General features: G+C 36.5%; 1 protein-coding gene across 9 annotated transcripts in view; it reads right to left on the bottom strand.

Moving 5' to 3' along the window:
• Positions 1-12,368, bottom strand: part of CEP128 (centrosomal protein 128) — a 343,545-nt gene that overhangs the window by 22,623 nt on the left and 308,554 nt on the right. For all 9 annotated transcript variants that reach the window (XM_074327098.1, XM_074327091.1, XM_074327093.1 and 6 more), the window contains one exon: positions 243-320. In XM_074327098.1, coding sequence (XP_074183199.1) covers positions 243-320 — 78 coding nt within the window. The remainder of the gene's footprint in view (positions 1-242; positions 321-12,368) is intronic.

Below are 12,368 nucleotides of genomic sequence, written 5' to 3'. Positions count from 1 at the left end.
CCAAATGAGCTTCTAGTGGTTAGGGTAAAAGTCTCTATTTTCCCAGATTGTGCTAATATACATTTATTGTTTTCAATCCTGACTTCACAAATGTCAATGAACTCTGATAGGATGGAGTGTGAAAAGTCCCCAGTGTTTTTTGGTCTTCCATCCCTCGCTACAATTTTCTTTGCACATCAGGAAGATGTCAATGTTCTAACTCAGATAAAAATATGAAAAGAGACAAGCCAACTCTTTCTCACTCTGAAGTCTTTGAAATCTTCCAGTAGGCTCAGTTTCTCAGGCACAGACTCCAGATGGTCCAAGGCCACTCGGGTACTCTGGGAAAGAAAACAGAAGGAAACCAAACAGTATAAAAATTGTATGAAGATTCTCAGAACCCAACTACCAAAAACCAGTTGTACCCCTGGTATAAGCAGTTCAAGCTATAAATTGAGAGACTCAAATAAGAACAGATATAATAATATCTCTAAGGTAAATATATCTTTTCAAATCAGAAGAATGATTTCCTTTTATAAAGTATATGGAATGCATTTGCAAGACTGATTCAGATATGAAAATTCTTCTTGGATAATTACCTTCAACTGATATGCTATGAAACTTTCAATAGAGCATTTCCTATTAATATTAATTTGCAAACCTGCTTCAGTGAACATCAGAAATAAACCACGAGGTAATACTGAAAAACAGATGAATTTGCAGTTTACTTAGCAACGAAGCACATTAAAGATCCACACATATGGCCATTATAAGGAAGAGTTCTTAATAATTATTTTAGTTAAAAATGAAAAGAGGTACAGTGTTCAAAAGACTTGAGGGAATAACCTGAAATTAAATATTTGTTTCAGGAACACAAGATCCTGCTGATTATAAATCAATGACTTACAGTCTGATTAGCTGGTCACTGATTTACACATAGCAATAGAAACATTAAGAGGGAATGACCTGAAGATTATTTCAAAGCCAATGTAAACTAAGAGTCTAAATGGTAGAATAACCTTGAGACTAGAGAACGTATCATATGCATCTCTATATTCTTAGTGCTGTCACAGAACCAGCACCTAATAGATATTAGCTTTTAAATTTAAAATGAATTACAAGTATTCAATGAATTAAACAACAAACCCCATGGCTGGTGCATGAGAAGAAAGTGAAAGGTCTTACGAGAACCTAGACATTAAGTTCGCAGAGTTGTTGAGAAGTTAGCGGCCACCCAATACTCCATGTTCTCTCCTACTGTCCCCCATGTGAATGGTTCTGAACAACACACTGTGAGTGCAAATGACATGTGTCAGTTCTGGGGTAAGACAGCTAAGCCTGTGTGCTAGGCTCTTCCATCCTAACCTCTGCCATGAGGCCCTTGGAGGCCACATGTTTCAGATGGCACAGATACAAGACAGAGGAGAGCTGTCAACCATATTGGACTTTCTGTGAGCGAAACATCAAGCTCTATTGTGTCCTTGAGATGTCAGGGACTGTTAGACACCAATGCGTAGCACTGAGTTAATTATTGCAAATGATACCTGAGAACTACACAATTAAATTGTAGGCTAATCAGGTGGTCACTGGCTTTTTGTTTTGTTTTGTTTTTGGTGGGGCAGAGTTTCCAAATTATGGGTATATGGAAGTTTTTTCTTAGGGAAAGTTCAGTATTTCTGGAACTACGTAGACAGCATTAGAAACTGCTGTTCTCACCGCTTTCCCTTAATCTTCCTATTTTAAATCTCTTACTTCACCCCGATGCTGTTCTCTGCCTTATCTTCAATCCAGAGTTTCTCCTTACGTCTCCACAGGGTGTGTGTTGGGGTCAGGATGGAGACAGAGAGTTGAGGGTCTAATTCCTCCTGCAGACACCATCAATGTACTCATTTCCACCCTCTCCTTCTGCAGTAATTAGTACCTCCAGTTCAAAAGCCTTTCTGAAATTCTGCACAGCGAATGGTACTTGCTTTCCATTGCTTTCCCTTGACAGACACTGGTTTTCACCTTCTCTGCTCTGAGTCACTTTACCATTTTTCTTTCAGTGTTCTTCGACTTTGAGTTACAGATGTCTTTTAGTTGTCAACGTGTAAAAAGTGTTTCTATTTCTTCATATTCTTATTTTTCTAATGTGATTTTTTGCGAGAAGAACAGAAACACCCTTACTTTGCCATTTTAAAGCTGGAAGTCATGTGTTGTTTCTTCAAGTTTGTAAAATCTTCCTTTTCAAGTTCCATTTAAACTACTTAATATTTTGTTCCATCTGCTTAACATTTATATGATTGTTAGCCTTTTTGCCACTTGTGCTTACTTAAACTGCCATGCGCTTTAAATGGCTTCATTTAATTTTTTCACGTGTAGGAAAGATTCCTCAATATAGACTCCAATATAGAGGTTTAGGAGATCGAGTGGTTTCAGCTACCATATATGCTGTATTCATTTAAATAGTAAAATTATAGATTTCCCCAAGAATTATATTGGCCCTTGAACAATATAATACAAATTTCCCCAAGAATTATATTGGTCCTTGAACAATACAAATGAATGCCATGGTGATTTTAAACAAAAGGTTATGTATCGAATAAAATTTTCATAAACAGGATTCCTTTGGCTATTTGGGGTCTTTTGTGATTCCAGGCAAATCTGATGATTTTTTTGTTCTATTTCTTTAAAAAAGCAAACCTGAAAAAAAAGAACCAGGCTGGAGATTATCACACTCCCTGACTTCAATTTATACTACAAAGCAACAATAATTAAAACAGCACAGTATTGGCAGAAAAACAGACACACAGACCAATGGAACAGAATTGAAAACCCATATATAAACCCACATATATATGGGCAGATAATTGAGCCAAATGAGCTGAAAACAAACAATGAAGAAAAGAAAGCCTCTTAATAAAAGGTACTGGGAAAACTGGAAAGCAATGTGCAAAAGAATGAAATTAGACTGCTATCTGTTACCATATACCAAAATTAACTCAAAATGGATCAAAGACCTCAATATAAGACCTGAAACAAACTGCATAGAAGAAAATGTAGGTACTAAACTTATGGACCTTGGATTTAAAGAGGGTTTTAAGAATTTGACCTCAAAGGTAAGGGAAGTAAAAGCAAAAATAAATGAATGGGACTATATTAAACTAAAATGCTTCTGTACAGCAAAAAAAAAACTATCAACAAACAGAGGCAACCAACTGAATGGGAGAAGATATTTGCAAACAACACCTCCGATAAGCAGCTAATATCCAAAATATATAAAGAACTCATACGACTCAACAGCAAAAGATCGAATAGTCCAATTCAAAATGGGCAGAGGACCTCAACAGACACTTCTCCCAAGAAGACATACAAATTGCCAATAGATATATGAAAACATGCTCAACTTCACTAGCTATTAGGGAAATACAAAAAAAACGCAATGAGATACTACATCACACTTGTTAGAATGGCTATTATCAACAAGACAAGTAATAAAAAGTGTTGGAGAAGTTATGTAAAAGGAACACTTACATACTGCTGGGAATGTAAAATGGTATAGCCACTATGGAGGTTCCTCAAAAAACTAAGAATGGAACTACCATACAACCCAGCAATCCTCTTTCTGGATATCCCCAAAATCTGAAAACATTTATCTGTAAAGATATGTATATCCCTATGTTCACTGCAGCATTATTTATGGGGGCCAAGATGTGCAAACAACCGAAGTATCCTTCAATTGATGATTGGTAAAGAAGATGTGGTACATATATACAATGGAATATTACTCAGCCATAAGAAAAGATGAAATACTGCCATTTGCAATGGCATGGATGGATTTTGAGATTATTATGCTAAGTGAAATAGGTCAGATGGAAAACATTGAGACCCATATGATTTCATTCATATATGGGATGTAAAATTGAAAGCAACAAATGTACAAGACAAACAAACAAAAACTCATAGACACAGACAACAGTTTAGTGGTTACCAGAGGGTAAGGGGAGGAGGGGGTGGTAGATGAGGGAAAAGGGGTCAAATATATGGTGACAGAAGGAGAACTGACTCTGGGTGGTGAACACACAACGTGATATATAGATGATGTATTACAGAATTCTATATAATCTTACTAACCAATGTCACCCCAATAAATTTAATAAATATTGTTCAAAAATTCATAAACAATGATTCCAACAGACTTGCAATTTTAAAACTTTATTTCCCCTTTTTATTCCGTAACATTTCACATTCAGAAGTGACCCTCTCCACCTAGGTTAAATATGTTAAACTCATTTTATTATTAAAATAAGCAAATGATCTCCTTTCCTACTGTAAAATCCAACATGTTATGCAAATAATTTTCCTTAAAATTTTCAATATAAACAAGTGACTGCATAAAAAACTTTTTTTCTAGCATGTTTTCACATACTAGTTTATTTTAAATATTTGGTTATGTATTTGGATGCATATTCAAATGGCAACTTTTTTGAGTGAACCTTAAAAAAATCCTTGGCCCCTTCTTAAATGCAGTTATTTTTTTACTCTCCTCTTCCATCTCCCATATCTTAATTAACATCTGTATACTTTCTCATCATCTATTTCAGTTGTGCCTTCTTTTATATCTGTCTATGTGCTGTTTCTACATATCTTCCTCCGTATCAGTGGTACTTCCTGGTACACTTGCCTTTCTCTTCATTCTTACATTCTAGGCAATCAATTGGCATCAACTGTGTACATAGATATAGAGACACAGACAGCATATATGTTTTGTTCTTCAGGAACTTTTTAGTTACTGGGGAAGTGGGACAAGAAATATGCATAAGCAAAAGGTGTAAGAATTATACAAAGAAAAAGTTAATTGCATTTATTTTATGGAAATTACATGTACAGATACTGAGATTTTGAGGGCGTGTGCAGCAATAAGATGTAAAGTAATGAAGACAATGATTCCGGGCCTACAGGCATTTCAGGTCTCATAATTTCATGATTAAGTGATATTTGGGGCGTACATTTATTTTCTAACTGTCCTTCTCTCTCTCTGCATGTGAATGTGCTTACAATCACCATTCTGGCATACAGACGTAAGAGGATGCATATTCAAACTGTTTTTTTTTAATTAATTAATTTATTTTTTAATGTGAGATTGGCTGGGGTTCCACGCTTAGAGTCTTCTCACATTACATGGCATTCCAAGTTCACTTTTCCCCAAAAGTTAACAGTGCTACAGAGACAAGAACCGGTAGCAGATGAATAGTCTAAATAAGAAACTTGTTGGATTTTGGAGATGCCGTGAAGACCTATAGCATGCTAGTTTCCAGGGCAAAATACTTCGTCCAGGCTCAGGGAAACTTTTTATTTTTTTAGGTTGGTTAATTACTTCTGCCTTACATAGTCTAATGCTCTGAAGGGCACAGACAAGTCCCTACTGTTAGAATTAATGGCACCAGCAAATGACAGGTGCTTAACTTGTCTTCAATTTTCTTCAGTCAATTTTCTAGAAGGCCTCAATCACACATTCACAAAGGGTTAAGGTAAGAGACTGTTTCTCTTTTGAAAATGTTACAAGAGCCTAAATTTCATATGGAATTTGAAAACTAAGAAAAATTCACAATAAGACTCTACTTCATAAAGGACCAATACATTGTGTCTAATGGTTTATCTGAGAGGCCTAAGGAGCTGGACTTCCACGGGCCTACAGCAATGGCAAGCAAGTGATCAGTTCCTCACTCCTGATCCTGTTTAGTAGCATAATAGAAAACTGACGCATAAAAATAGAATTCCATTTTGAATATACTTAATCCTCACACCTCCATATGTAGACACTATTGTTATCCCATTATACAGATGAAGCAACTGAATAACCTTCACAGTCATGTTGGCAGAACTGATGTGAATCCAAGCTGCCTGAATGCAGTCGTGGCAGTTTTACTACATACCTATTTTTGTGGTAAATCCCCAGCTAAAAAGGACAGCAGCCAGAAGCTGTAACAGTGAGTGTTTTACGTAATTCTTAATCCAATCCCTCTCTAGGTATCGACTCTTAGCTAGAATTTCAGAGATGCGACCTTGACAGGCTTATTTCTAGAAGTTTGAAGATGAACGCAGGAAGAATTTCATTTTGCCAGTGCTAAAGAATCTGTGCTCAAAACCACGAATCCAACCACATGCGCATGCAGATGGGTTTGGGAAGTTCAGTGTGAGGTTGAGTTTTATGATGCTCACTCACACCTTTGCTTTTTTCATAACATTTAGTACTAGCATAGCACACAATCTGGCCACAAGAGGTGATTCAATAAATTTTGGCTGATAAAGACAAAGGCAGCATTACCGTGCTCTAATCAACCCACGGAATCTTGGCCTCTTTAGCAAAAACCCAGAAGCAAAAGTTTGCTGTTGCATTTATTTTCTCTAGAGTAAGGGCAAGATCAAGTGGTAGAAACAACAGTGAAATTCAGAAATCCTGTCTATTAGCTGCTGTGGCTTTTGCACCTACAGGTGTGTTTAGATATCTGTTGAAAAGGGCAAGGAATAATCTGGCAATTTTACTATTCCAAAATCTTCAACACACACCAAACTGTATGAAGTTGAGCAGTTTATAGTGGTCCACAGTGTATTTTTCTTTAGTCGCCCCTTTGTTTCAGATGACAGGGAAGTTGAATAATATATGACAACATAAATGGCAGCAATTAGGAATTAGTAAGGGGTTTCATTGAAATTCTTAGATTCCTGTTTCCTGTAAAGAAAGCTCAAACAGATTTAACCGTAGGTATATTTTAGTAAATAGACTTCTTTTTGTAAAAATGCACGTGTTCATTTTCTTATTAACATATAACCACCATCACTTTCTTATAGCACTACTGAAATTATGTTTTGAGATTTAGACAATAAATTAAAGGAGATGCTGTCTATATTTTTATTTTAAAATAAGTGCGTACATTTTTTGGCACTACACAGGTATTAAATAAACAAGGTTATGAAGCAGTTTGTTTGGGTTCAAAAATGCAATTCTATTTCATTTGGAAAGAGACCCACTGCAAAACTTTCTTGACAAATGGCTGAAAGATGGTAAAAGGACCTGAGTAAACAAGTTTCAAGGAGAGGAAGGGTGAGATCATAAAAAGGATAGACTGTCTGACTTTTCACTTGTGGTGACTCCATCCAGCACAGCTGTATTGGCTTAAAAGGGCCCTCTTTTCATCCAAACTGTATAAGACACTTGGCTGGAACCGAGCTGAACAGTAGCAGAGAACAGGCCGGCAAAGTCTTTTTGTCGCTGCACGTCCTTCAAAGAGCCCCAAGCTCAAAGCTGTGTGGATTTCTTGGAATATCAGAAAAATCTTCTATTTCTAGATTGTGTACTTTAAGAGAGATATAAAAAACGGACACCCACTTAGAAGTGTTTACGTGCGTCTTGGGTAAGAGGGTGCCTACGGCTCTTTAAAAAACACACCAGTTAATGGGGCAGTATGACATCAGTGGCTATCGCTGAGATAAACTGAAGAATTTTTGACAACAATAAATTCTGTTTGTCTTTATATAACAACATTCTAGTCAAAAGTGGTAGATCTCCTTTAAGAGAACAAATTTATAAAATTTAAGAGCAGAACATATCTTCATGGGAAAACTTGGATAGAGAAGGCTTTCTAGGTATTTTCCAACTCTCACCATTTTTAAAGTGAAGAACTATATGAAATCTAAGGATCTGCCATTCCAGATTACTGCTTTAATTTTAGACCTAATCAAATTATAGGTCACTCAACTCATGACCTTATTGATAGCTTAATTTGGGGATTTCCTTTTCCAATAATAGTAAGAATGAGTTGAAGGAGAAAGGAAGACAGAGGAAATAAAGAAAAAACGTGTCTCTTCCCATGAGATACTTGAGATTCCCTCTTTGGACATTTGTCTTGTCACTTCCTAACAGAAAGGAAAAGGAATATATGAAGACAAATGCGGACTAGTTTAGGGTTCTCTGTATGCTGAACACAGAATTGGACGCTTACAACTGGTCTACAAAGAGGAGGGTCTTGAGATCCATAAATATTTTCTGTGAAATCACTGTACTTCTTAAAACTGAATACAATGTATTCACAGAAAAAAGAAATTTAAAAATACTGGTCCCCAAAATATGATTGCTAATCATGGGAAAACAGTACAAGCAAGGGTTTCCTGGAAGAGACTGAGTTCAGCAATGTTTGCTAAGGTGGCAGGTAAAGAAACTATGTTTCTGGATCTACTGACAAACATGCTTCAAACTGGCCAATGAAGAATGGTGAGAAGTGGGACACCTGACATAGGGCAGGTACTGAGAAATCCTCATCGTTTCCCAGACTGCGAAGCCCTCGCCCCAAGACATCAAGGCACGCTCAAGTAGGCAGTCACATCTGCCTCTTCCATATTTAACACAGAAGAGAGGGACCTGATGTGGAGAACTGATGAGGGATGGTAATCGTCCTGGCCGAGGTAGGGTCCAGGCTCACTGACTTCTAAGTACTGTGGAGAGGTGAACATAATTAATCTTCTCTGTTCTCAAAATAAAGAGTTAATTTCTTTTACAGAGATGTCCTGTGTGCTCAAAGAGAAGGACAGAACAAATTAATTATTTTCCGCTACTCCACACACAGCACTTGGATGTTGAAATAGCATGTGAACAGTTAATCCCCCTATATGGATTAATTCCGGTGACAGGCAGATCAGATCTAAATAGAAATCAGGCAAGGTATTTTATTTTTATCATTGTGGCTTTGAGATTTAATTCAAAAGTAACCGAGATCAACGCTGCCTCTACTTTTAAAGTGTGCTTTCATAATTAATCCTTTTTTTGAATACTCAGAAACACTCTTTTGGATCTTGTACAAAGCATTCCCCAGGCTGACTGCTGCCAATGCACTGGCTATCTAGAATATTTTAAAGCCATCGAAAATTCAACTGAACTATCTCTTTAAAAAAATCCCAACTGCCAGGCCATACTTAGTTCAAAGGACCAATAATTTGAGGTAATAGCAATATATTTTGGTAGACAGCTCACTAAAGGTGAATTCTAAGTATGTTAGAAATGCTCTGTTAACATATGTCCTGAATGGCTGAATGAAAGGGCAAGAGGGGACATATAAGTATATGTGAGGAAAAGTATATATTTTTAAATAAGGTCAGCCAGTTTCTTATTTTTTAACCATTGGCTAAGAAATATGGACCACAAAAGCCAGTGGGCATAATAAAGCTGATAACATTATTTGGTGAGCAAATTCATCTGTCATTTGCCACAACCAATTATTTTCCTGAAACTTCAATTGCTAGAAAGTATGTGTGTTGTTGTTTTAGTCTCTTTTTTCTTTTTGTTAAATGAAAGCCACGCATTCATTCAGATGGACAACAATGAAACTCTGTGGCCTGGGGGTTAGTATGAAAAGGAGTTGGTCTTGCCAAAACAATTTGTAATTTTGAATTTAGGCTCCCCTTCCCCCGCACCACTTCATTTTAACGTACTCAACTGAAATGAATAAGTTCTGCAGCCTTTACTAGACACTTAAAAAAAAAAAAAAGAAGTAGCCAAAACCACATGACTTTGGACATTTAAAGTATGTTATGAAAACTAGAAAACATGCAGTATTCTGCCAATTAGGCAGGACTTCATAATATTTACAGTGTTTCCCCGAAAATAGGACCTAGCTGGACAATCAACTCTAAAGTGTCTTTTGGAGCAAAAATTAATATAAGACCCGATTTTATTTTCCTATAAGACAGGGTCTTATATTAATTTTTGCTCCAAAAGATGCATTAGAGCTGACTGTTCAGCTAGATCTTATTTTCAGGGAAACACCGTATTATCCAGAAACTGGATAGGACATTCAGTCTTTCCTTCATCCAACAGGCACTTGCTAAGCACCTGCTATGTGAAAAGCAAACTATAATATCACTACTACATCAGACTTCATTCTGCTAATGCTGACCAGAGCAGTTCAAGCATATCCCTTTGATTCCTGAGTGGAAATAACTTATCAGGGCACCAACAAGAAATACGTATGTTACATAATTTTTTCATTAACTGCTCTTTTTCCCATTTAATTGGTGAATTTTAAGTACTGGGACTATGCCTTGCTGTCTTTGAATATATGGTGTTGACACATAACAGCTACTCGATACATTTGATTGAATTTGGTGCTACTATTTCTTCTCAGTCATCCAGTAACTATACATATATGCAATGAGATTTTTAAAATTTGCTAACTTGAAAGATCAGATGATTTACATTTGATTTGGGAATAATCCCATATGCTGTCAAGGGACTATGGGTGTGTCAGGAGTTCTGGGATACACTCAAAATGAACAATAAAGTGGCAATAGCAAGACTAAATTATGTGAGAAAGGTATACCACATTTTCTTTGAGGACTCCTGTTCCCTACATTTTCTTGGAATATTCCAGGACACAATACCCATGAGAAGTACCATTGAGGAAGACTAAAACTGACGTATTTTATATCGTTTTCCCTGCCCTCTCCACTTTAGTTGGAGACAAAAGGTGAGAGCTTTGCTCTGTATTATTTCTAAGAAGGTGCAAACATAGGTACATATTACACTCTCCCTCACAAACTTAGAGAAAATTCTGTGCCCTAAAGGAACTTCCTGGACATGAAAAACAAGATGTCTACTGATGGTGAAAGCCGGATCTATATTTACTGTAATATCACTTGAAGTCAATTGCAATTCACACAATGTGGGAACCACAGGAGATTCGTTTGTACAAACACACAAACAGAAAGATGGAATACAAAATGTCAGCTTGCTTCCAGATCCTGGAACACAACAATGTACTTTTGCTTAATCGTTAATATATCAAGACAATTAGTCATCACCATTTACTATTCAGGTCCAATGGATGGGATTAAAACAATATTTTAGTTATTGATAATTTAGACAAAAATAACTTTATTAGAAATTTGAGCAAGAATTTAAGTATATCGTATATTCTCCTGTTTTTGAAAGTATGAATGCAGTGGACTGCTGAATAATTGTCATTCATAATTCTAGAAAATACTTATCTTGCAAATACTGATTCCAGATTTAATGAGTTCTAGCTTATTAATTCTGGCTCATTCGTGCACTTGCATCTTCAAAACATAATACATCTAAAAATGCGACAACTCCTAATTTTTTTTAATAGATAAGGCCATCTTCTTTGTCACATAATTGCAATTTTTTTTCATTTTTTAGATTTATGGACATCCTTTAGAAGGGTCAATGCAAGGAAAATTTTCATTTCTATATCATCTTTTCCTTCCAGTCACAGTTTTATACACTCTACTTTCACCATTTGCTTACTTAACTTTGATACACAAACATACCAAAAAAATGAAAGACTTCTGTCACACATTCTTTAATCAAAATGGGCTGGTCCAGGTTCTTGTTGCAAAATACTGCACGACAAAGTGCTTCTTGTTGCATAACTAACTGGATGAGAGTACTGTATTTCCTTTTGTCCTCAGAAATATATTGTTCATTCACTGACTCTTCAGTTTGCAAAAATTCATCTAGGATATTATCATTTGAAGACTCATAATCTCACTTTTTGCTTATATAATCAATTTCATCATCATCATCATTAGTATCTAGAGTACCACTGTCTGTCTCTTTATATTCATCTTTTGATTCATGTAATAACTGTGAAATGCCATTCTCTGCCAGTTTCCTTCTCTTTGTCATTACGGGAGAAAATGAGAAATCCTGAATTCTCAACCTGCGTTCAACAAACATACTAATAATATGAAAAAGATTACAAAACTTCTTCTTAAAAGACAGTACAGTATTTTGTTGGAAGGGACTTCTCCATGGCATTACTACATGTCTTGTGATAGCTTTTGTCCCAGAAGAGCTGTTCAAAGACGTCTACAGAGTGAAGAGACTTAGAAAATAGAGATAGAGTCACCCTCGGGGGCAAAGGCTGGGCGGCATTTCTTGCAGCTCCCTTTGCAAGGCTGGGGGTCGCATATGCTTGGGGGTTCATCAGCTAATACACAAACCTGCTGCATGTGCAGCACCTACTTGGACCCATCGCCACATGGCCCTCGCAGCACCTGGGAGGCAAAGGGAGTCATTGCTAACATGGAGCCCCCGGGCCTGCTGTGCCACGAGTGATAAAGGCCCTGATCTTGAGTCCCTTCCAGCACCCGTGACAGCATGGAAGGCTAACTCGGTAACTTGCAAGGAGGGTAAAATATCAGACTCTTCAGTTCTTGACATACTTTGGACAACACAACAAGAAAAATTGAAATAATGGTGTAATCATGACGATTTAGTTCATTCATTGCAATGTTCTTCTATGGGATTCCATTATTCCTCTATTTTCATATTATTTTAGTCTTTTCTAGCACAGTTCAAAACAATTGATGGATAACTATAAAATAATTTCTAG

The sequence above is a fragment of the Rhinolophus sinicus genome, linkage group LG03, assembly GCF_036562045.2.
Source record: "Rhinolophus sinicus isolate RSC01 linkage group LG03, ASM3656204v1, whole genome shotgun sequence".
NCBI classification, from domain to species: domain Eukaryota; kingdom Metazoa; phylum Chordata; class Mammalia; order Chiroptera; family Rhinolophidae; genus Rhinolophus; species Rhinolophus sinicus.
This window is presented reverse-complemented; position numbering and strand designations above follow the sequence as displayed.